Source organism: Neolamprologus brichardi, chromosome 7 (assembly GCF_056152115.1).
Source record: "Neolamprologus brichardi isolate AB-2024 chromosome 7, ASM5615211v1, whole genome shotgun sequence".
NCBI lineage: Eukaryota > Metazoa > Chordata > Actinopteri > Cichliformes > Cichlidae > Neolamprologus > Neolamprologus brichardi.
In genome coordinates, this window is record NC_142110.1 from 43,232,810 (window position 1) to 43,259,864 (window position 27,055).

Consider the following 27,055-nt stretch of genomic DNA (forward strand, 5'->3'; position numbering starts at 1 on the left):
TGATTTGGCTTGTAGTTGAGAGGGCACTGTTTATTGCTGGTATCCAGTAATTACACCAGAACATACCAATGGCCACATGTATGTGTGAGGTTGCTGACTCGCTGCTTGTTTTATTGTTAGAAGTTGTATTTTACACATATAATTGACATTAATTTGCTTGATCTTCATATTTTTGAGCCCAGAAAAACCTCTGGGTCTTAGAGCGAGGTAGAAATAAATCTTTCATTAATTGTTTATCCCTGTCTTATTTTAGGTGATCTTTGCCCTGAACCAGACTTTATTACAACAGGAGTCTTTAAGGGCAGGAAGCCTACAGGTCCCATATACCACTGAAGACCTCATCAGGCACTACAACTGTGGAGATCTCAACTCCATTATCTTCAATCATGACACATCACAGGTCAGATCATCCACAATCTTATCTTATTTTGTCTTATCTTATCTTATCTTATCTTATCTTATCTTATCTTATCTTGTCTTGTCTTGTCTTGTCTTATCTTGTCTTGTCTTATCTTGTCTGTAACTTTCAGTCTGTCTAATAAGTTTAGATTCATTTTGACCCCTTGATCTTAGGTTTGTCCAACTGGCACAACCCTTAACCTTTTACTTTCACCCCTAACCTACTGACCCACCTCACCTTCTTCTTCCCCCACTCCGCACACACGCACACATGCACTTTCTCCATACTTAGCTACTTCTGTTCTTTCTCTTCCACCATTGCTATATGTTTCTCCTGCCAATCTCATGAGATCTTTGTCAGTCCAAAGGTTTTTAAGTCAATTGTACCATCAGTCATGTAAAGAAAATAAATAAGTAAAAACCCTTGAACGATATGTCTTAAGAATTTCAGATTTTCTATTGATTCAACCTTAGTCAAAGGTTTGAAAATAACTTATAAATAAACAATCATGTCTTCTGTGTTTTACTTTCATGGCCAACTACCTTGGGAACTATAGGTCCCTAACTTCAATAATGTGACACTGCCACCCAATGAGCAGGCCACTGCCCAGGAAATAGACAGCTACTTCAGACAGGAACTCATCTACAAGAGAAATGAAAGGATGGGCAAGAGGGTCAAGGCTCTGCTTGAGGAACACCCAGACAAGAGCTTCTTTTTTGCTTTTGGAGCAGGTTGGTTTTCTCTAATTTATACAAAATACACACAGAAAAAATGAAGAGTGAACTCTGTGATCAGTGTTTGGAGTATCAGCTTTATAATATGCAGTGTGGGTTGTTGGTTTACTAGTGTGTTATTAGATACAGTAAATGCCGCTATATACGTATAATATCCCAAATCCACGAGTTCCTCCCCGTGGATACTTCTATGTGTATGTCTATGTGTAAAGTGGTAATGAGATCTTTCCATCAGTCCAGACCAAAACTTCTGGACACAAATTTACTTAAATACCTTCAAAATGACTGAATGAGTGAATGGTCTGTATGTGTGTGTGTGTGTGTATGTATGTATGTATGTATGTATGTGTGTGTGTGTGTGTGTGTGTGTGTGTGTGTGTGTGTGTGTGTGTGTGCATGGCGGGGCCTGGGGCTCACTAAGCCTTGACCCCTGTGGGACATGGTCCTGCTCCCGGCTAGATGCTTCTGCCCATCTTTGGGATGTGGGTGCTTGTTTGTTCTGGGGTGCGTGGCTGGATGGTCCAGTGTGGTTGTTGGCTTGCTCCCTTGGTGGCAGGGTAATAATAATTACTTTTATCCATTTAATATAATGACTTTAATTCCAGTTTTGTTTGAAGAGCACTCCTACAAAGGAGATTAGAGACTTCTTAGTCAGAGCAGCTTAGCAAACTCAGGTAGAAAAAACAAAGACATCTTAACCTCCTAAGACCCGAACTCTTTCATGGCATGCATTTTAATTTCTCTTTGCTATTTGGGCTGATTGGGACTGGATGAATGTAAAAACAAAGAATTATGTGATTTTTTTTTTTTTTTTTACCTGATTTGTGTTTCTGAGAAAAATGAGATCCACATATGAGGGCATTCGCTTTAAATTTCGATAGAACAGTATCAGTATAATGTCCTCATAAGCGGATATCAGACACTTGTAGAGCAAAATGTAGTATTTTGGTCTAGACAACTCAAAATGTGATGTCCACCTATGTTTTCTAGAACAGAAGTCCCAGAAAAGCTGAATTTAGCTTGTCTTCCCAGAACTGAAAGGGCAGAGTCCAGAAACACACACATATATATACATTTATACATATAAGTGGAAATTCATGTCTCTTACTGTTGTCTTTAAATAAAGAAAACAATTTTTTTTGGATGTTATTGCATTGGATTTATGGAAACTGGTGCTGCTAATCAGCCCTATGAATGAATAACTCACTGACTGATAGATGATGGTCTTTATCAACTTTGAGTCCAAATAGTTTAGTTTAAAGGAGATCTTCTATAAACCATAATTTTATCAATGCAGAGTTAACCAGAAGCAGACTTGTGGTGTGTTTGAATCGTTTAGAAATGTCAGCATAATACTTTGAATTCTTTTAGCACTACATAGCAACCTCATAAGTATCACCCATCTAATAAAAGAATCCAATGAAAACAGGGAGGCCGATAAGAACAGAAATCAAGCATACTTCTATGTGTGTGTGTGTGTGTTCACTGTGCATTATATGTGTGTATAAGTCCATCAGCCAGACTTTCTTTATTCTGTTTTGAAAATGGACAATCAATTGATTCATTCATTTTCTCAATCCTTTGAATTTGTCTTTGTTGTAAATCACTGATTGATCTATTGATTATATTTTGGACATTTTTCTAATGTAATGTCCAACAATCAGCTTATTTTTGCATAAAGCGTTTACAGATAATTAATAACACATCTATAAACTATTTATTAGCCATCAATAAGGGGAGTCTTATTGAAAAGTAGTGCCATTACATTCTGAATTTGGCTTGTCATAAAGTTTCAGTTAATTTCATACCGCTTATACAGAGCTGTATAAGAAGAGTGGACCAAATTGTATTCATTTCTTAATCCCATTTTGTTGTTTTGTTTTGTGTTTTTTTGCTTTTAAGTAATGTTACTGTGTAAACTTTTGGGGGATCATTTTTGAGTAGAACAGCAGTGAGCTTTGAGCAGAAAGAGAGAGGCTTTCACAGACTATTGGTCTGCTGCAGGAAACAGATGAGGAAAAGCAGATGAACACGCTCTCTCTCTCTCTCTCATACACACACACACACACACACACACACAAAACCCACTCCCAGCGCCTAACAAGGAGTGCATTTCAGAGCTTTCCCCTAAGGAGGTGCCTTTACAAGGGCTTGGTCTCTGAAGGTGTGTGCCTCTGTGTGTATTTTTGTATGTATGGGTGTGTGCTTATATGTGTGTTCGCTGTGCATGTGTGTGTCTGCATGTGAGCTGGTGAGTGAAAGTGATATCGCCAATCAGCCCAGAAGCATTGGTCTTAGACATATGGAGGGCAGGTTAGGTCGTTGTGTACAAGGAATGGGATGTGGCACACGATGGTACACACACACACACACACACACACACACACACACACACACACACATATTACACAGGCCCCTGGGTATCTGGGTAAAATATGTCCTTAATTATCCCGGGTGGGGTCAGAGGACAAGCACACTCACACACACACACACACCGGCTACAATGGAGCCCATTATGTCAGGGTACTTCGTTTCCCTGTTGCTATCAGCTGTGAGATCTGTCTTATCACTGATCATATCATGTCGCTCTGATTCGTTAAAGAATGTTTAAACAGATTAAAGATTTTTTATGTTCCACATTTTCAGACAAACAAGACTTGCAGCATTATGCGTTTCAGCAACTACAATTTCAGAAAGAAGTGAATTCTTCCCCTTTAGTTGTCATGCTGAAAGCTTTAGGTAATCTATGATTATGAATAAGGTTAACTTTAGATTAAATTTCATTCAGAGGAATTAGAGTTGTGCTTTTTGAAACAGCAGTAGCATATTTGACATATTTCTTTTCCCGAGTAATGATCCCATTTGACTGCAGAGGTCGGCCTGCAGATTCCTGACTGACCTATGTGGAAAATTGTTGAGGGTTTTCATTTTTGCTTTCAGTAAGCTTTATTGCCATAACAACTTAAGTACACTGGAAATAAAATAATGACCTAAAATAACTTCAGCATTAACATTCTAATATAGTACAAAGTTAACTGTGATGAGGAAATATGGCTGTTTTTTTATATTTAATTTTTATTTACATGATCAATGCAGTTTGTCTGTTTGTCTGTCAGCAAGACAATTCACTCACTGGTCACTTTGTTAGGTATACTTCATTAGGTCTGAAGGGCACTTCTACAAAGGAGATTAGAAGCGTTGTAGTCAGAGCACCTTAACAAGTTCAGATAGAGAAAGCAAAGACAATTTTTAAGTAAGACGAGACAGAAAAGCTGATTTATTTTCTAGAACTGATGGGTAGTACATGGCACAAACTGAGTCTAATCAGCCAGTCACATGACACAAGCTCAGTGCTTTTAGGCAGATATGTGCATATAGACATGCTAAAGTTTAAACTGAGCGTCAGAATGGGGAAAAGGTAATTTAAGTGATTTTGAATGTGGCATGGTTGTTGGTGCCAGACGGGCTGGTCTGACCGTTTCAAAAAAACTGCTGATCTGATGGAATTTTCTTACACAACCATCTCAAGGTTTTCCAGAAAATTGTCTTAAAAAGAGAAAATAGCGAGCAACAGTTCTCTGGATAAAAATGCCTTGTTGATGCCAGATGCCAGAGAAGAATGCTATGAATGCTTCAAGTTGATAGCAAGGCAACAATACTTTAAATAATTACTTATTATAACCAAGGTATGCATAAGAGAACCTCTAAATGCACGCATTTAATGCAGATTGGCTACAGCAGCAGAACATCACACCGGGTGCCTCTCCTGTTAGCTAAGAACAAGAAATTGAGGCTACACTTCAAACTGGCTGGTGAACAAGCCGAACTAGGAGATGCATAGTCAAAGCCGTAAAAGTTTTGTGCAGATATGTATACTTTCTGTCATAATTGAACAATCGTGCACTGGATTTGACCCACAGTTGTTATCTTTGACTGTGTGAGCCATATTATGTGAGTATTTAGGTGTTTTTGCATTGTACGAAAAAAAAAAAAATCCATGAATGGACAGTAGTCACACACTAGAGTAAAATGCTTTCGCACCCTAAATAATTTCCCATGTTCTTTGAGCAAACAGGAACACATACACACTGATTTTTACACCAAGAAATAATTGCTTTGTTACACATGGGTGGAAAACGAGGCCCTGCCAAAGTCTTTTACTTGAACTGAGCTGTAGGCGCTAAACTGACTGGTCAACTGAGAAATTGTTATTTAATTTCTTGTCATCATTTTCACACTCATGTTCAAATTCACCAGAATGTGGCCTGTGATTGGTTTGCATCCCAGCTTTCACTGTTAGATAAACTTTGTTTTTCAGCAGTCTGGCCAGAATAGTGGTCAGGAAGGCAGCAGTCAAACAAACAGTAGCGGTCGCTGGTCAGTACCTCACACTACACTTTAAGGCCCAATGGAGCAGACACATACACACGCTCTCACTCTACACTGGCTGTGTCTGTCTTTACTCCCACCTCACACTTTGTTGTCTAGAGTCCTTTCTTCTTTTCCTTGTGCAAACTGCCTGTTAATGCAAGTTCACAGAGTGCAGTGGATAAAGATTTGAAGAAGGAAAAGAGATGCGGTGATAAGAGCCGGTTATAACAGAGTCACATTCATGGTGCACAGACCTCTGTGACCACCCAGTAGTTCTGGTTGTTATGAGAAAATTTAAGGTAGAAAAACGTTTCATACACCTGCAGCACAAAGTACCCTGTGTCATGCTTAGTGCCCCATCTTTCTGCTAAAGCATAAAAACCAGGGTTATTAGAGTAACAGAGACATTGCCCCAGTCTTTCCTGTCATCCTCATACAAAAACATGTCAATAAAAAGGTTTTGACTATACTGGGATTTGAGCCAGCTTTCAGCAATTTGCCTTTTTTTAAAAAATTCTTTTTAAAAGATTTTAACAACATAACTCATAACATATAATATTTGCCAGTTCTTTAGTCCTAGAAGGAGCGGTGATTTTAGACTCAATACATCGTGCTCTTGTCTTGACCATAATGGTAAAACTATGAAGGTTTTTCGAGTTTTACTTTGCGTAGCTAAACAGCTATCCTGTCACAACTTTGTACTTTACTGTACTGTAAGTAAATACCTCCTAGAAATTTGTCTTTTCCCCCCACTTGTTTGTCTGAAATACCACGCCCATCACTCAACGTGAATGATGATGTTGAAAACGTGCCATATGTTCAGACAGACATATGGAAGTGGTTATTGCACCGCTCCATAGGTACAGTAACCCAATCCATGTATACAATCTGAACCCTTGTTCCCTTTATAATCTCTGCCATACCCTGGCATGCTTGACTTTAATAAAATGGTGTGTTTACATATCGCTAAAGGCCGAGAGCGACGTTCTGCCTGCTCTCAAATGTTTTTTCTTTTTCCAGGCTGAACTTGAATACATCCACGTTTCAGCCTGAAGCTCCTTAGCACACCATGATTCCCCTGAAAATCTGCTCCAAAACCACAAATTTAAATATTTGCGGCAGTGTAATAGCCAGTGTGGTTGACAGGCTCTAACGGTTACTGTACTTTGAAATGTTTGACTCTTTTCACAGACAATTAAGGTTTGACTTTGGATCTTTTGCTGTTTAGCTTGGTACAGCCTTGCTAAAGTGAATACCCCTTGGTTAGTGAGCTGTTTAGTACTGTGGGTATGCCTGTAATAAATGGATGTTTTGGCTCATGAGCTACAACTCATGACAGAAGTTGACATGAACTCATAACTCACACAAAGCACCTTGACAAGTCAGTATGTGGGTTGTTCTTGGTACTGGAGTCCCTTAATAAACTGTGCTGAGTCTTCTAGTTTCAACATAAGCAAAGGGTACTAACATAACCACATTTATAATGCATTTGTTTGCCAAACTATTTAAAAGCAACTTGAATAATAAGAATATATCTGGCATATTCCAATTGGAGCCCTCTCGAACCAATGGACATTACCGTGAATCCATATCCCACTACCATTTTAAGATGGTAGTGTGACACTAACCATTTTCAGCTGCTACTTTATATCAGTTTTTATGTTAACAGTGACGTTATGTGGCTTTTATTGACACATAAGTGCTGTACCACAAAAATAGAGTGAAGCCAACAAGATAACCGTGCTTATGTTGTGGACATATCTTACTGTAAGTAACTCAGAAGCTTTTTTTTGTTATTTTATGATGTGATAATGATACAGTTATTATTTCACAATTATGTGAAATAATACATGCAGAAGCAAAAATGTTCTGTATCACATTTAATGTTATAGATAATCTCAATTGATATTTGGGATTCAGGTGTTTGTTTTAGTTTAATATTTTAAAGCATTATTTGCTGCCAATGGTTGGTGCTGCTCTCCCAAAGTGCAGAGTAGGATTAGGTTTAGCAGATACGATGACAGTCATATGGGAGACGGGGTACACTCTGGATAGGTTGTCAGCTAATCATATGGCATGAAGCAACCACTGACACTCACATCTACACCTACAGGCAATTTAGAGTCACCAGCTTACAAAGCATGCTTTAGTCTGTGGCAGGACTTTGCCACTGGCACAGTGATAACATTGAGCCTTGGGGAGTCAGCGGTAACAGCGCTAACCACCGTGCCAACCCCATATAAACATAGGTTTGAATATTTCCCTCAATGTAAATATAGTTGTGATGAAGAGTTAAAACAAACTGATGCAGAATCATTGGTTTATGATCCTGCCACACACTACAATCAAACCATATTCAGCTCATTTGAAAATCATTACATTATAACTGTTGTTACAACACTTTTTTGTGTAAATAAACTAAGCCTCTACTGCTCCTACATGCATAAAATGGTAGCTTCATAGGATTAACTAGAGATTTCTCCAGGTTAAATCTTCCACATGCATGGCTCAGATCTCTGCTGTGTGTTTTTACTGTATGCACGGCATCACCGCTGCCACTGCCCCTTTGGTTTTTCTCGCCCAGATGGTGTGAAAGTCAAAAAAAATATGGTGCTTTTTTCACAGCAACCTCACACTCATAAACAGCCAGTTTACAACTGTTTGGGGTAGTCGCTGACACAAGTACACACATGTCATCCAACACCATTAAAATCCAGACCAGACCTACCACACACTGGTTAGGGAAACAGGCAGCTAGGGCCGGACCATCTGCCAATCCTAGATTAAGTCCCGGATTTAAGTTTGAATGACACCTTTATGCCTAACTTTTTTCTTTTTTTTTTAAAGTTTAGTTTATGATGATACATTTAATGATGAATTAAATTATCAGTAAGATATTTAATCATGTTTGATCGAATAAAACAACAGCTATCAGGTGTTTTTTTTAAAACAAATCTGAGGAGGTGGACACAGTGTGTTTACCACCTCCAGAGTGGTAAACACACCGTGATGAGGTTTTGTGTCAGAAGAGAGGAACAACTAGCTGCTTTGAGTTCAGCCAGACAGACTTTTACTTATTATTTGAAACTGTGTGTAGTTTCTGTTTGCATGTTTAATATTAAACTCAGCCCAGATTAAAAGACAAAACATTTTAGCAATCAGATGTTAAGATACCACGATCTGTAATGTCTCATTAGCACATCCAATGTCTTCTTCCATGAGGATAAAAGAGCGATAAACCTGTCAGCCCCTCTGAGTAACTAACTGCTTGTTAAGCTGCTGAGTGAAATGCTCCTAAATATATACATTTTGTTGAAGTCATCTGGTCAAAGGCCTCAGCCTCTGTACTTGAAAGACATATTTCCTACAGCTCACGCTTCTCTCTCGGCTGCAGCACTAAATGCTTGTCACAACAGTTTGCTGTGATTTATTAAAAGAGTTGAACTCCTCACCCACTGACCTCATTCAAACTCAGCAGTATTTCCTTATCCACCTGGAAAAAGGCTTTTTACATGCCTGCCCAGAGGCTCAGTTTTCATTTGGACCAGAGGTAATTCGCTTCTATATAAAAGGGGAGAGGGAAAGGAAAATGACATCTTTAGCAGCAGTGCATCTATTGATGATTTTGAGTGGAAATTTCTCATGTACAGTTCCTGTATGAATGAGTCTGTCTCTGGCTGTACGGTGACTCTGTACATTCAAACAAGCAAAGCAAGGTTTGACCTCAGTAACTTCTTTTCTGGCTTAGATTAGCTTTATGTGTCCTGTACACAGTGTTGGGAAGATTACTTCTAAAATGTATTCCACTACAGATTACAGAATACATGCCCCAAACAGTATTTTGTAATGTATTACATCTATGTTACTCAATGAGAGTAACGTATTCTGAATACTTTGGATTACTTAATATATTATCATGCTTTTTACAACTGCGTGAATGTACATTGCTGTGTGAATTATTACTTTTACTGAAGGTTACTCGCCATACCAATACCAACTAGATTTTTAAATCTTAATATAAAATGAGTAACAGTAGGGTGGCCATTAAGTAAAGCTGCACTTTTTGCAGCGATCTCATATAGAAAACTATTCCGCGTGTATATAAAACAGGTCCGCGGCTCCGAACCCTAAAGGCATAAAACCGTAAAGAGACCTCTGGCTAATATGTCGGGTTCCGTGTTGGGATCGTAGCCGAAAACTAGCTTTACTTTGTTGTCTGGGTCAACTTTGTACATATATATTATATATTTACATGCTTCCATCTCCCGTTTCTGCTCGGTGACAGCTCGTACTTTTACTTTTTCTCCCTCCTCGCACTCACAGACACATAACATGTATGGCAGTCCATTCTCCCTGCAGCACGGACTACACTGCCCATGAGGCTACATTCTTTATGGCTATGTCTGTAACACTCTGCCTATTGCCTTCATATTAAATACTTTTTGTGAATAATTTTTTAAAATATTTCTTCACGTCATTATGCGAGCTGCAAGTAGAGGTGATATGGGCCGCGAGATTGAGACAGAGACATGAGAGCCTCTTAATGCGTGTTTTGTTTGGGTTTCCACCGCCGTATAATCCATTTATTTCAACAAAGTAACTGTATTCTAAATACCACCTTTTTAAACGGTAACTGTAACAGAATACAGTTACTCATATTTTGTATTTTAAATACGTAACGGCGGTACATGTATTCCGTTACTCCCCAACACTGCCTGTACATTACAGTTAGATTAATGGTCCGTGCAAACAACACAATAACAAATGATTTTTTTTATTGTAAGTCCTGAATTAACCACATTTATAATTCAAATTTAAGTAGTCTTTGTAATAATGTTCTTGTTCATAGTTTTTGTTAATAACATAAAAAAATTTATGTTTATGGTAAACGTGTCAGTTGCTGAGCACCCAGAGAGCTGCCCATCCAGGCAAGATAAACTTTACTCATCACAATGAGACTTCTTCCCTGTCTCTGTCAGTCCCTGCATCCCTAAATGTCTCCAGTTGTCCCGAGTTTTCTCTGACTGTCTCCTTGGTGCATTTAAACCCCTGTTCCTCCCTGTCTTCATCGTCTGTTGTCTTCATCTCCATTATCAGTCATCATAATTTTACCATCTCTGTGCAAGTCTGCAAATTTCTTTATTAAATCATAAGATTTTTAAATTCATCAAGTCTCTCTGTGCCTGGGTCCTCGTCACAAAACATGACATCACTGTTTTGTACATTTTAACACAATGTAATCCCCACATTTGTGAAAGAAAAGCAAAACACTTTTTTCAAAGTCTGTAACAAAACCATCAAATCTGATAAAGGTTATTTAAATGCTGCAAACGAAGAATGGATTGGAATAAAAAAAAAATACATATCCTAACCTTAATTACTGCGGGAGAATAATGAATGACACTCATAGTGAGTAAGAAGTAAACTGAGTGCATTTTTTTGACAGAGATTCACTTTTAATGTGTATGTGTAATATAATACAGATAAATAAAAAATACACTCTAAAAATAGAGTCCTTGAAATGTACAAATGTACAAAATATTGATAAAAAAATATTAAAATGGAGGCAACTTTGCCTATGGTACAATGTATACAATGTATGAGAAGATCTTTACTGCAGATCCCATATGGAAAAGAAATAGTAAAAACTTATATGATTTACTCATGAAAGTGGCCACTTTCTCATTACTTTCATATGTTGTTTTAGTAAGTATCCAAAACATACAAGTTTCGTTTATATAATTTTCAAGGGATCTTATATCTGTTTTCGCTTTTCATACAAGTTTCACACAAGACAGATACAAACTTTATAAGATTTATATATATCTATATCTATCTATTATATATATACCACGTTTTGGTGGTCAACTCTCTCAAGCAGTTTAACAGTTTGTTTTGCCTGTCACTGTTCCCTCTCTGTTTCCTTACCTGGTTCTTCCTGACCTTGCACTTTCTCCTCATGTTCCCCTCTTTCCTCTCTTCCTCTTTGGACTGATAATCATACACAAATAGATTGTATTCAATTAGATAAATAAAATTACATTAATATGAAAAAAAATATTATTAAGATCACTAATAAAAAAAGTCTTCTCTCAGTGTACTTTCACCCAAAAGGCAAATAACAAAACCACATGTACATCCAACATTATTCTTGATTGACAGATCATTTCTTCTTACACTTTTACCTGAATGTGGCTCCTGAGTTTAATATTGGCACAAATGACAAAATAACCAGATTCTCTCATTCCATTTCGAACAGGATAGTGGTAACAACAGCAGGCTACGGACAATTTTAAGTTTTAGATTTTAAATATGCTATATAAATTTCAATGGGAGCAACAGGACGGTCAAATGTTGCTGATTTTACTGAGCAGGACGGATTGTAGGGTAGCAATTGGAAAACACGTTTTCAACACTGCAGGTTACCTGGTGTAATGTTTTTCAGCTAAAAAGAAACATGGCCTGACTCCTACCTAACTATATGAAGAGTAACTGAAGGTTAAATGCAGCTAATATGTCCTGTTTTAAGCCGGGCACTTACACCTCTGCTCCGCTGGGTCTCAGCCACCATCACTCTGACAGCAACAGCGCTAGAGCCAGAGCAGGGGAGAGCTGGAACAAACCATTTTGGAAGGGGGGGGGGGGGGGGGGGCGTATCTATACTTTTGTTGTTAAAATGTTACGTCTCAACCAAGTACTGAATGCTTTTTATATTTTTAGTAGTGTGTCACACAAACAGCAAATATTGTCAAAAAAGTAAGAAATCTTTGGGAGTGCTTTGAGCACCCCCAAAAATGGGCTAAAATCGCCCCTGACTTCTAGGTCAAAAGTGAAGGCTAAGTGATTTAAACTTGGATTCCTGCTAATGACCAACAGGGGGCAACTCCACTGGGTGCAAAATGAAGTCTGTTTTATTTTTAGTAATCTTTTGGAAAATGCTACATTGGCTTTGATGTAGGAAAACTCATAGGAGACGTATTAATTTGGGTCTAATTTGATTTGAAAAGATGGCAAAAACTCACAGCTCAGGCTTCAGTCACACAGACCTTAAGACAGGTAGAGGACACCCTGGCAACCTCTGGCTGTTAGCGAAAAAAAATGTATTACCCAACTGGTTGGCAAGTGTTTGCTAGAGGTTGCTGGCTATTGCTGGCATGTAGCACCAAAAACCTCTTTGTGATGGTTTTGATTATGTTGCCATGGTTGTGCACAGTTAGAATCAAAGATGCTTGCGAACTACTAGCCGAGCTGCAGTGAAACTACTGCAACACAAAAGAGAAATGGAGAATCTTCACCTTCAAAGTAAAAGTTGTTCCCTTGCAGCTGCAACCAAGATGTTTCAAAACGTGCACCTTTTACTTTTAAAGCAAATGGTGTCTGTTTCCTTCATTCATTGTTTTACAAGTCAGAATCTTCCATGCAAGCTACAGTGACAGCAGCAACCTGCCAGCAACCAAGCATTTGCCGGCAGGGTTTTGGTGCAGCACCATATGTCTTTTGGTGACCTATTTCATTTTGAGATTGCCAGCAACCACTTTCCAACCAGTCTGGGGAACACAGATGTTTTCTTAGCAACCAGATGTTACCAGGGTTCACTGATTGATCTCTAGGTCTAACTGGAGTTTTAAGTTTCACAGACAGCCAGCAACCACTCACCAACCAGTCGAGGAACACAGATGTTTTCTTAGCAACCAGATGTTACAAGGGTTCACTGATTGATCTCTAGGTCTAACTTCGGGCTGCTCAATTAATCGAATTTTAATCTAAATTACGATCTGGGCTTTCAACGATCATTAAAAATGACTGAGCCGATTATTAGCACCTCCCTCGTGCTTTACTCTTGCGCTGCTCCGTGTGCCAAATCGAGCGCACCTCTCTGCATTTCGAACACACATCACAACAATTAAGAGGACCCGAGGGAAGCTCGGAAAGCTAAGCAGAAGTTATTTGGAGAGGAGAGTGACTGCCATTGGTTGAAAAGAGAGGTAAAAAAAACTTCAGTGGTGTGGAAACATTATGGGTTCGCGGAGTCAGACGTGGATCAAGTAGACATAGTGTGTAAACTTTGCTACAGTGTCGTAGCTGCACCACAGAGCAACACTGCAAAGTTCACTAAACATAGATGTTTACATATTTCATTTATTTTTTATATTGCAAACATTTGCACTGTTATCAGTATTTGCACACTATTTTATATTATATTTTGACAATCTTTAAAGTCATTATTCAATACATTGTTATTGTTAAATAAATATCGTCAACTAATCGAGATCTCAATTTCAGTGAAAATAATCGTGATTATCATTTTTGCCATAATCGAGCAGCCCTAGTCTAACTGGAGTTTTAAGTTTCACAGACAGCCAGCAACCACTCACCAACCAGTCGGGCAATACAAACTTTTCCCTAGAAACAAGTGGTTGCCAAGGAGTTGTCAGCTGGTTTCTAGGTCTGCGGATTGGGACCTTAAGGCTTCACAATGGGACTTAACTAACTAATGGGTGATATCACAGTGGCTTTCTCAATTTTTATCTGCAGTCTGTGGGATTAAGTAAGAGTTCAAACACATACCAGAGCTGACAGGGTAACCGAGCGAGGAGGAGAGTAGATCAACGAGGCACTCAGAGAGGTTACCTTTGCTCATGGCTGAACAAGGGAGCTGTACCTTACTAATTTAATTCAATTTATTTGGGACAGTGCATGTTAATGAACATACATGTAAAAAAAGAAATTACATGAATAACATGTCTAACTGATGATATTTCTCTGACCGCTTATTGCTGAAAGATTATTTCTGCTCAAGAAATGTAGGTCATTCTAGCTTTTACTATTTGGGGGAGGCCTTAAAGATTATGCTCAGGGGATTCTTTTCTGTAACATTAGGACATGACACTGTGGGTGATCTTGGAACTTCTGCCTATGCAACTTCTATTTATGTCTGCAGAAGTATGAAGGTTGGGCATACTGAAGCTGGGGAGTAGAAATCACCTTCTCTAGAAAGAAGAGTAAACACAGACAAGCTCTGAAGCGAGGGGCCGTCCTCTAACTCCCTGTGAGAGTATAGCCTACGGAACTGGACGACCTAGCCTGCCCGAACATGTGCTCATCTTTTTTTGTAGAAATACTTGATTGATGTCATTTCCATAACAAATGCATTTTTATTTTGTGTTTTACATCTGTGTCCTCTCAAAGATTATTTCTGCAAGAGGAGAACTTGGTCTTACAATGTTCCCACAATACTGTTTGTGCAAAGAAGAAGCAAGGAAGTTAATGAACTACTGTTTTAGTTGAACAGAGTACAAATAGTCGTTAGCTTCATTAGAGTCCTAAAATGAATGACTTGATAAATGAGTGAGTTTCATGTGTCCTAAATTATAAGCATTAGGAAAATGAAGGAAGCAGGGAGCTTTAAAAATTCATTGCTGCTCCTGCTCCTGCTAAAGATGCAGAAAGAACAAAATAATCAGCTTAAGATGGTATGGTTTTAATTAACATGTGCTGAAATTACTCTTTTGTGGGTCATAACTTCTGTTTGGCATTTAAAAAGATCTGGAGTGAATGAGAGGTTTTAATCAGAAAAACATCATTTTCAAGTTTTGCCCAAGCTGCTTCAGATGTTTTAGCTGCTGCAGAAGTTAAACGTGGGTATGTTTTCTTATGAAGCTAAAATCAGAAAGCTGGAGGATGTAGGCTCACAGTTCAATGCAGGTCACAAACTTTTTAAATAGGTAGTGAAGGATAAAACAAGAGTGAATAGAGACAGAGGACGAACAACTGGAAAACTGTCTGAAAAAAGTGCTTTTGAATTTGTCAAAAAAAGGAGAAAAAGAAAAGTGATTGTGATGTAAAGGCAACATGGCAGTCACAAACGTCCAGTGAGACTTTAAAATACTCTGTCCCGTGGATCTGCTTCTAGTTATAACACAGACCTAAAGCAAAGACAATATGCAGGCCACGCTGGACAACTGCTACAGCTCTTGCAGATTACTCAAACTAAATAGGCACAAAATTGCACTCCAAGCCACATGTTTTTGATGGAAGTCCTGTGAGAAAACGTCTGAGAAAAATGACGATCTGGAATTCTTTTTAAAAAGTGAGAGGGCACTCGACTCCCCTTGGTATATTTTTTTCTGTGCTCAAACAGTTGAAAACCTGAGCAGAGACTCACAGCAGGATCGCAGAGGTTTGTGTGTGTGTGTGTGTGTGTGTGTGTGTGTGTGTGTGTGTGTGTGTGTGTGTGTGTGTGTGTGTCTGTCTTGTTTTTGTTTGAGAGGAAGTGGTTTTTGAGGCTACAGTATGCAACCTCCAGGAATACATTCTGGTGGCAGAGTGTAACATAACTGGTCATGTTGTGTAGACAGTTTTTCATTCTTTGCTGTAAAAAAACAACAACTGATAACTTTTGACAGTCTTTAAAATGTTCTGGCTTTTCTGGATTCAGTATAACGGTCATCAAAGTCTGCAGTATGTGTTGCTCACACAGAACAAAGCTTTGTGTGCTTGCTGACAAGTACACTCGTCTACCTTTTTATTAGCTTCCAGTGTCCTGACCATGAGATTGTGAACCACTGGTCAAACAGACCCAGAAGAAATGATAATAATAGTTACATACTCATACTCACTCATTTACCTGCTTATTAAATATCCCAAATCTCAAATATCTAATCAGCCAGTCACATGGCTGCAACTTAACTATATGTACATGCCTAAATACATTTGCATGTGGTTTCAGCCAGTTCAGCGTCAGAATTGTTTAGTGTCAGAATTTGGGAAGAATTTAAGGGACTTTGAACATGGAATGATAGTTGGTGCCAGATAGGCTGGTCTGAGTATTTTAGAAACTGCTGATCTACTGGGATTTTCCCACATAAACTTCTCTAGGGTTTACAGAGAATGATCTGAAAAAGAGAACATGCCCAGTTGATGCCAATACAAAAATGCCTGTTGTATGCCTTGTTGCAACCAAGGTATGCAGAAGCGTATCTCTGAACACAACACATCGAACCTTGAAGCACGATGCCATTCCTTTCAGCTAAAAACAGAAAAGTGAGGCTACAATTTCAACAGGCTCACCAAAGTTGGATAACAAAAGAATGGAAAGCTGATGCCTGGCCTGATGAGTCTCAATTTCTGCTGCAACAGTAGGGTGGATGAGTGGCTCCATCCAGCCAGTGGTGGTGGTGTAATGGTGTGGTGCATACCTACCATGCACATCCCTTTGGGACCACAGTGTATCCATCTCCTGATTGGTTGCTTTCTACAGGATAATGCACCTTGTCATCTCAAATCATCTCAAACTGGGACAACTCATAACAAAGAGTTCACTGTACTCAAATGGCCTCCACAGACATCAGTCTAAATCAGGGGTGTCCAACTCCAGGCCCCAAGGGCTGGTGTCCTGCAGGTTTTAGATCTCACCCTGGGTCAACAAACCTGATTCAAATGATTAGTTCATTACCAGGCCTCTGGAGAACTTCAAGACATGTTGAGGAGGAAATTTAGCCATTTAAATCAGCTGTGTTGGATCAAGGACACATCTAAAACCTGCAGGACACCAGCCTTCGAGGCCTGACGTTGGACACCCCTGGTCTACATCCAACATATCACCTTTGCAGTGTGGTAGAACAGCAGATTTATATTATGACTGTACAGCTGATGAATCTGAAGCAACTTTCTGATGCTATCATTTCGATATCGACCCAAATCTGTGAGGAATGTGTACAGCACCTTGTTCAGTCTGTACCATGAAGAATTAGGAGAGTTCTGAAGAGAAAAGTTGGCCTAACCTAATACTAGCTAGGTGAACCTGGTGAGTATGTAAGCTTGTATAATATTGAAGTTGCAATGCTAATTTAAACTAGGCATCTTTTACAAAGTCTGTTTCTTTTTCTCAAAAGAATATATCTGCACAAATTGACTTCTCTTTCTTTATATAAATGTCTTCAATTTGCATACATTTTTCATCTGTCTCACTTTGCCGTTTCAAAAAGTCTCTACCATGCAGCTGAAGAAACAATAAAATTTAACATGAAATCCAAAGACTGTATATCAGTAAGAGAGCGTTCTCAGTCACGGGTATTCAAACACAATGTTTTTTTCTCCTTCTTGGCGCTTGAGCACTGGAAAGTGACGAGTACAGTTTTTTAGGAGCATTACTTTGAGCATTACACTTTACGCTATTTAAGTCTACTTCATTCAGTTCCAGGCTGTAGGTGGACAGGTGGCCCAGCACCATCCCCTATTAAATATTCTCTGAAACTTTATTTGTAAAATGAGATATTCAGTGGTAGGGGCTTTCAGAATTGGCATTGCTACGGTTTATTTTGTCAGAACTGCTCGCTTGTAAAGAATTTTCCAACTTTGATCACTTTTTCACAGTGAATGAGCCGGTGTGTACTCAAGTCCCTTAATGTCTTGGCAGAAGGAGCTAAAAATGAGGACTGCGCTGAGCGAGAGAGTGTAGACTATTGCAGCCTGACAGATGTAATCCCCAACACGGCTCCAAAGTGCTGTGTGCCACCACAAATTTTCAAGTGAGGGTTTATTTAAAAAACAACCTCACACCACATACCTCTTATGTGCCCTGTTTTTCATTTAGGCTCAGCATAAATTTAAAGCTGCAGTTGCTCAGCACAATCTTAAAAACTTCTTGCAGACACTTGAGCGGCTATCACACTAATTATAAGCATGGTTCATGTTTAAAAAAAACAAAAAAATGCACAAAGCAAGACAAAACAATTAAATGACAAACACATTTAATGATCCGTCTTCATCAATCTTGCAAGTGCGGACAAAGTTGCAGCAAATTTGCACTAAGCAATGCAACTCCATGTACTTTCTCTCACATTCTCCCAAATAACATCCACATTAAAGAGACCATTATTACGAAAAACACTTGTCTGGGACAGAGACGCCGATCATTAAATAACAAATTGGTGGTAACAAACAGTGTCAGAGGAGATGAAGGCAATGTAATCGATTTCCTCTGAAGCACCTAAAACTTTTCTGATCGAAATTATGTGAATGAGGAGTTCACGTCTAGTTGTAATGTCTTCTCAAATTCACATTTCCCTAGTTTAGCTTGAGCTCAAGATATTTGGTTAATTGTTTGAAAACCACCACCAAGCTAACACCGCGCTTCAAACTGTCTCGTCACCACTCATTTTTTCAGGTTGGTGGTAGTAAGCCAACTTTGCATGGGCACAGCTTCAAGATACTGTAGATGAGTCTACAGAATCTCAATAGTTTGTTTTAGCTGTAAAACTGTGGCCTTAAAGGATGCTCTTGTCCTCTGCTATCACAGTCTGGCATCTAAAGTCTTCACATTCCTGTATTGCATTGCAATCTGTTTTTCTTTTGTAAGAAGGATAAATCTGCTCTTTTGTTTCTGCTTCTGTCTTGAATTGCCTTGTTTTCTGTCCTCATTTATGTCTAGCCTCTTTGTTTTCCCTTCCCTGTGTGTCTCGTTTTTTCTTTGTCATCTCTACTTCAACAGCTGTGTCTGTTTACATATTCCTGATTGCTATCAGTTTGATTGTAAATTGTTTTATTTCACTGAATTAAGCCTATTAGTGAACTGTCTGTCACACAGTAACATGCCTGAGAGAAGTACAAGGAGAAATGTTTTGGTATTGGTGGAGATGTTAGCATTCTTTGGCCTAACTCTATAAAGGTACGTGGTGTGTGGCTTTCTCTTGTGTATGATCACTCCTGCTTGTCTTTCAAATTCTTACAGCCGTATCACAACCATCATTTATCACAGCTTTCTCTTATCACTGGCATCTCCCTTTCAAAACCACATCCTGGAGGAGTTTGAATGGACGAGGTCTGATTGTAATGATGTAATATGTTGTCGAGTCTGACTAAAACAACACGTGGAGCTCTACCGCTGTCCTCTGAGCTGGACTGCTCTGCTGCTATAGAGTCCACCATTTTTAAAGTCTTTGTGGTAAGTTATGTTTTTGAAGGACCTGCAAGAGATAAAACTGTTCAGAGTTACAATGTAATATAATCAACAGTTAGAAAGTTGGTGTACTCCAATAAAAGGCTTGAGACTTGGGTGGGGACTAAATCCGCTGGCTTGTATGCACACCCATTTAACCAAAGCTGTCTTGGCTTTGGCGTTCTCTCTTATGTTTTCACGAAAAGAGTACCCTTATCCTGCAGGGGGTTTGGATCAAAATGACAACACATATTTGCATGTAACATCATGCTAAATTTATTCCAGGCAATGACATTGACATTAAAAAAAAGTTTTTTTCCATGACTCATCCAATGGTAAAAAAATCACAGTGCCCACAAGCTGGCTGCATTAGATAATCTAGTGCATGCCTCTGATACAGGATTATTTGGGCTGTGATTTTAGACCATGGTGGCATCATAACATATCTTGCATAATAGCATTTTTGTAGATAGAAATTAAATGTCAAAAACGGTCAAACTATAAAGTGAATATATTTAAAGTGAAATACTTTAGCATTTTATAGTTCATGTTTAAAAAACCAAATGTTTTAGCCCATTAGTAGGTGGTTGCTAGGCTGCATGCTAAAGTCATGCATCACGAAAAGTACCTTGGATATAAATTGCACTCTACTTGTTGTGAAATTAAAATGATTTGATGGTTTTATATGTGCATAATATGTGCATAATTGGTACAAATTGGTCATCTGTAGACAGTTGCTTGGCAATATTTTGGTTGTTTATCTTTTGAATGTATAAGAGGAGTTGTGACTTTGTGCGTTGTAGGAAGATTATGAAAGTTTCATGTATGTACAACAACAGCTGTTGCTGTGCAATCACACTGTGGTATTCAGATTAAACACTCAGTGGTTATTTCATGTATTTCCATTCTGTCACCTTCAACAGCAGTGTTATCAGTGTAGCTCTAGTACCAACTATGCATTTCTCTGGGTAGGTATTTGATTTGCTATTGTAAAATTCTCAGGGTCTTTTGTTCAATAAAATTATACTATTCTATTATTTTAGTTAACAATATATCAAGTCATATTATACCAGAACTTCTTATATGACCAGTACTTTGGTTTTATTACCCAAAGTGATTTAATTTCCCATCACCCTCAGCGTACTGTACTTTTATATCTGTGGTCACTACAAACATTTTTTAGTTAAAGTAAGATGGAATACCTGCATCACGTGATATCACGCATCTTATTCAAAGTGTTAAGTAGATTTGCCACCAACTTTCTTGCAACTTTTCTTTTGTTTAAAAAGAAACAAAAATCACTGCATCAATATTTATTAATTATTTAATACTCATTTGTTTTGCTCCAATCTAAACTTTTGAGTCAGATTTTAGTTTCTTGAAAGTAAGCAGCACTTTTATGTAAAGCTTTTTTGATTTCATGGTTGTACGCCAATTGTTCATTTTTTCCTTAAAATAGAAAGAAAAAAGTCATGAAGCCTGCTTTGAAATCAGTGAAACAAACCATTCACAAAAAAGAAATCCAGTATTTTCAGCTGTATCCAATGAAATGTTTTATCCGTCTACAAATTATCATAGAATAATAAAGTGAAGATTGATAGACTGTATTACAAGGCACTGTGTGTAATTACTCTTAACTAGCTTGACAGTGTTTAATCATCATGCCTGTGGTTTGATATTACTTCCAACGGTGTCCTGTTCTTTTCAACCAAATTGCATGTATTTCAGCTTAATACAAGGAGGAATTGACTGTCCATCAAGGACGTGCAAATCTATGACTTAACTAGAGATTAAAAAAGTGCAGTGTAAGCAGAGCCCGTATTTCCAGACACTTGATATGTGTGTTAATACTGAGCTGGCATTGTTTGAAAAACACCAGGATGGCTGTGTGATTTCTATGTGAGTTGATAACCAGTCATTTTCTTGTCATTTGCCTTTGACATGACTGTTGCCTCCATGGATGGCTAAGTCTCCTTGACAGTTGAAGGCACTGAGGTTTTGCTCAACTTTTAGCAGCTCAAAGAGCCAAAACTGTGATTTTCCAGTAAAATCTTTGGCAGGTTAGTACTTCCGACGTCCTAGAGATGTCAGATCATGAAATTCAGTTTGTTATTTTAATAGTCTGAATCTCTCTGTTTTTATAGCTCTCTTTGTCTCTGTGCTGTAATTTATGCACAGTTGATGTTCAGGAAACCGCTGTAGTGTCAAATATCTGAACAAGAATAGAAAAACTGAAAATGACCATTCGAGCCAAAGATTGTGGCTCTACGTCTTGGCCAATAATAGTATCTTCCCGAAAGAAGCAAACCAAACGCTCCACACATCAGATATCTTTTTGTCATCGTCTTCAGTAAAAGGCTTTATTCAGTGCTCAGTGGTCATGATTATGGGCTGCTGGGTCCAGCTGACTAGCAAGGAACATGTGTACATAAACGGAAAGAAAAGGCTATGTAGGGCAGAATGTCCTCAGTGGTGCCTATACATGTAGAGTTTGTTTATCCAGCATGCTGTAATGTTATGAGAACTGCTGCTTCAGCCTTAGTTACAAGTTGTAATGTAAATATTGATGTGTATGGAAAAGGAACAGTATTTAAAGCTTACCATATGTTCTAATAATTTGACACACTGATTCTGAAAACTGGATAAGCATTTAAGGACAAATACTGCTGTGTGAGTTAGCAAAAATGTATTTTGTTCATGTTACAGACAAATATTCACATTTAGCACTTAAAGTCATGTGAAAAGGTCCTGTGGACTGCAGAGTCTAGCATGTAGAACCTAGCTTGTAACTAGCTAGTAGCACCACCTTTAGCAGCAATAACGAAGTAATAATTTTTTTTGTATGGCTTTCTAAGTCTTTCACATGGTTGTGGAAGAATTTTGACCACTGTTCTTTACAGTGTTGATTCAGTTCCTTAAAGGTTGCAGATATTTCTTTACATATCCCTCTCTCAAGGTTCTGCCACAGGACTCACAGTCTCACTTTGATTGGGTCATTGCAACAAAACTGATTTGTTTAGCCAGTGTTTCTTCTGTAGATTTGCTGGTGTGCTTGGTATCTGCTATGTCACCAAATGTTGACCATTCTTTAGCTGGTAGATAGATTGCCTTGCAATTAGCCTTTAGCTCTAGACTCCAGGCCCTGTGGTTGCAAAACAAGCTAAAATCGTTACCAGAAGTTTGGTTGTTTGTTCATTTGCAACTTTGCAATTCCTAAGCTGTCATGTTCTTTTTTTGAGAAGAGTCTTTCCCCTGGCAACCATGCCAAATAAGGCATATCTGTTCAGTTTTTTTCTAACTGTTTTGACATGCTGAGAAATAGCTCCCGGTTTATTCGCAGCTTCTTTGAGCATTGCACGTTATGACGTTAGTGATGAATTTGCAGGGAAGACTGTGGCATTATGTGGCCTCACGTTAACCTGTTATGTTAACACACATGCTCCAGACCACCAAACTGCCAAAACTATTGCTTATACAGAGATGCTCACACTTGATCGGTTAATCGTGTGCATTTGATTAGCAGCATCTACTTACCCCCTTGATTCCTATGGAAGCTTTAAGGGTGTACTTGGTATTTCACAGGACTATATAGAGTTACTTTCCTGGTTTTATAGTGTCAACCAGGAAAGTAATGTTATCTCAATATCATAATAAAAGTTCAATAAAGAGAAACATAATTTATTGAGATACAGAATTCAGTTATTCTGTTTGGTGATGAGACTCAGATGACCCATCATAACAACAGAGTCCCGGCTACGATAGGATTTAGGCCAGGACCCCTTGGAGTTTAGACGCTGGTGGTGGTGCAGGTGAAGATGGAGGTTTGTATAGAGTTTTAAGTGACTACGGTGAGGCAGAGATGGGCTGAACAAATTAGAGCCTGAATGGCAGAATGACAAATGAGCAGTGATATTTACAGCACACAGAATGGAGGGTAAACTGGCTTACAGAAACCAGGCAAGAAAATGACTGGACTAGAGCAATGATGTCGGCATTGAGTTTGACAGTGTGGGAAAGTGGATGTAAGAACTAGACTAGCCGCTGATGTATCCATCTTTCCAGCAAAAGTCTTTGCAACAATGCAAATGACTACCCTGTAACAGCTTTCAGACACAATGTTATAAGATGTGTTTTGAAAGATTTTAGTTTTTATGGTTATTGTTAGACTCTGCTGGTAGATGATTACAAAAGATGTCACTTTTATATAACCATAACATGAACTGGTCCATGGTACTCCAACTCAGAGGTCCATTCATGTATGCATGTAGCTCCATGAAGGACGTTAGCTGTGAATGAAAGCTTTCAGGTCACAGGTCTTTATCTGTACCATCTCCCCCCTCTCAGTGGTACAAAATAAACCATACAGTGAATATATTGTGCAATAGGACAGAAAGTAAGAGCCAATTTCATAAATGTAAAATGTATGAAATTGGTCTAAATGAGTAATCAGTGAAAATATGTCAGATGTCACACATGTTATTCTAGAAGTGTGCTCTTAAAACTGTGGCGTGGGCTGTATGCTGGGCGGCAGCCTGCAGCTCTGTTTTGAATGGGACCCTATAAATATAAACTACTGCTTATGTACCCAACCCAAAACAACACGTAACAACACCTTAACTTAAACTCTAAACTTAATTAGTAATGAGAAACATGGTGAGCCAGTAGACTCTAAAAAACCCTAACATTTGCAACTTTTATAACTATGGTACAAAGATATGTTTGTTTTGATTTAGCTTGAGACAACCAGGAGTTAAACTGTGCTGGAGGCAGCCGTAGTGGAGCTCTGCTTGTTGATACCTTTAGATATGATCTCTCACGTATGCAGTAGAACACTGCCTTCCTTTTTTCTGTCCATCCACCCATTTCCATTTTCTTAACCACTTATCCAATTCAGGATCACTGGGGGGCTGGAGCCTATCCCAGGAGTCACAGGGCGAGAGCAGGGTACATTATACAGGGCACTGGTAACTTTAGTAATTTTTTATCCATACAAATTACACATACTAAGAAGAATTTGCTTTCACTGAAGAATCATATTTTATGGAATAATCTTACATCTGGGTGTGGCCTTGTATATGTTTTGTTAAGTTCGTGTAGGCTAACTTTTTCCATTAACTTAGTGATAATATTGCTTCATCTTATTATCAAAAGGCACAGAGTGTACTAAAATGAAATGTATCCAAAAGTAAGAATCTTAGTTTTTATTTATCTTAATTAAAATAAATATAATTAATGAGCAATGTTGTTTCTCTGGACAATTTGCATTAATATAACACAAATGAAACTAGTATCTACAAAAGAAATAGCCTATAAGGTTAAAGCCATAAGGTTCATGCCAGTGGCCAAATGTTACAGCATACACAGGTCATATTTCATCAAAATCCAGGCCTAACACGTAATTTTCTTTTCCCACTTTATACCTTTTTCTTGGGGCATCAATCATTTTTAATCAAAGATGTCTACATTTTGTTTTTGTTTGTAATTTCATGAGTTGGGTGCACCATTAGAGTGCAAGTTTCCCATGTTTCATGCTAAATGGAACACTTATAAAATGGTCTTTGTGTGAAGGGTTTGCTGCATGGCATCCAAAAAAACGCCTAAAATAAAAATGTCCCTCTGAAACAAGCATGTGAAAGTTTAAAGTCTCACCACTCGTGTTTTCTATTATATTGATTAAGCATGCCCTAAAATCTGCTTTAAAGCATTGGTTGCATGTTGATAAGATAGCATATTATTAAAAAAAAAAAAATTATTTAAAGCACACAAATGTCACTTTCTATTTTATTTTCTTTTGCCACAGGATTTAAAAAAAAAACTTTTTTAAACTCAGGAATAAATGAACTCTACTTTTTTTTCATCTTGTCAAACATGCTCTCACTCCCCGTGAACACACTGGCCTTTGGGGACATGACAGAATTGATGGCTTACCTCCTTAGCGCTTGCGTGTGTGTACGTATGTGTGTGAATTGTGCTCCTTTGAAGGTCTGAAGTCCGCCCACCTCTCTATGGCTCTATATTGTGCTCAACAGCTCCATTTATCCCACCTTAATCCCCTGACTTAAACTTGCATAAATCACGCTGAGTTGTTTCTAAACCTGGGCAAGCTGGAAAACAGTGTCTCTGTCTCTGTTTCGTTCTGGTTCAGCTCTCATTGTGAGTTTAAGGGCTTCTGGATATTTAGCCGACCATGCTAATGATTACTGGACAAGTACAAAAAATGTCTTTTTATGTGGCAACTGCGTTTTTTCTCCTACACGTTTTAGCAAACCTGAATTAGGTAAATGTGCCTTAAGACAGAAAACATAAGATATGAAAGCATAATTAATGGTATTTTTTCTGTTTATACATTAGAAATATACAGTTAGCTTGTAGCGTAGGAAAAAGAAAAGGCTTTAGAAGAAAATAGGGCTCATGGGATCAAAATGACTTTTTCTAAGACTAAACTCACAAAATTCACACTCACAAATCGTTTAAGTGTTTTACTCTAGCAGATCATATGCAAACATTGTAGAAGTCCCTTCTCTGGCCTTTTTCTATGGCTGGGACATAATGTGACATTGTTTTAACCAGCATTCAGTCCAAGTCTCTGGGCAGCATCACGACACCCATAGTGCATCTAAGCTAACCTCTCTCTCTATCGATGGCTCTAGGCCAGATTAAAGTGCTGGGGCTCATTGTTTACACAGCTCTGTGGTGCCACGGCTGAGCAGGCCCAAACAATGGACCCCCGCTCCCTTTTGTCAGAGTGAGAGGAAGAATGGAGACCTCTTGACATGGCAACCTGAAGCCTCAATGCCCCTACTTCACCTAGCTGAGAGGGTCACAACGAGAATGAAAGGGGAAAAAAGGAGAAGAGGGGAAGTTGGAGATAAGAAAGAAGGAGAGCAGAGAGAAGAAAATGGAAAGGGAAGAAAAGAGATATAATATGGAGGGTAGAAGATTAATTAAGAATGGAGGAAGAAAGCTCGAAGTAAAGGACGTGGAAGAGGAATGGGAAAAGAAGAGGCAATGACAAGTGGATAGGAGATGCAGAGAAAAGCAACACTCAACTTACTTATGTAGGAATCATAAGTTTTGTAATGATGACAGAAGCAGATATATAAATGTATGCGTAATATTTTGATTGGTGATGTCAGGCTTGCTTTTTGTTTTACTCTTAAGTTAAACGAGAAAGAGAACTAACAGAGCTGTCGCTGGCATTGGTGCTGTCCTGACAATGTTCTGCTTATTTTAGTTTGAGATAGCTCATCATCTCCCTTCAGAACAGCAAATTTATCATTTTCTACTTGTTGGTTGCAGGTCACTTTCTGGGTAACAACACAGTTATTGACGTGCTTCGTCGTCAGGGATATGAGGTGGAGCACACACCTGCTGGGCAGCCCATAAACCGGTGAGTTTGCTTCAGTCTAATCATCATCATAGTGCTGCTATATGTTTAACGGGACTGGACCGTAAGACATCCACGGCTTTTTGATGCAGTTTCTCATATACTATATGGTGTTTTCGGTCTCCCCGCCTGTGTGCTTTTTGCAAGTCTTCTCTTGTTTCAGCTTAGATTGTACTGGAAGATAAGTGTCACAAATTCCCCGCTGGCCACCAATGAAGTGGTGT

At 38.5% G+C, this 27,055-nt stretch overlaps 1 protein-coding gene across 1 annotated transcript in view; it reads left to right on the plus strand.

Moving 5' to 3' along the window:
• The window catches only part of trabd2a (TraB domain containing 2A), a 58,262-nt gene that overhangs the window by 25,719 nt on the left and 5,488 nt on the right, over nt 1-27,055 (plus strand). Inside the window, exons 3-5 of the mRNA XM_006788763.3 lie at nt 254-400; nt 957-1,131; nt 26,744-26,834. Of these exons, the coding sequence (XP_006788826.1) occupies nt 254-400; nt 957-1,131; nt 26,744-26,834 (413 nt within the window). The remainder of the gene's footprint in view (nt 1-253; nt 401-956; nt 1,132-26,743; nt 26,835-27,055) is intronic.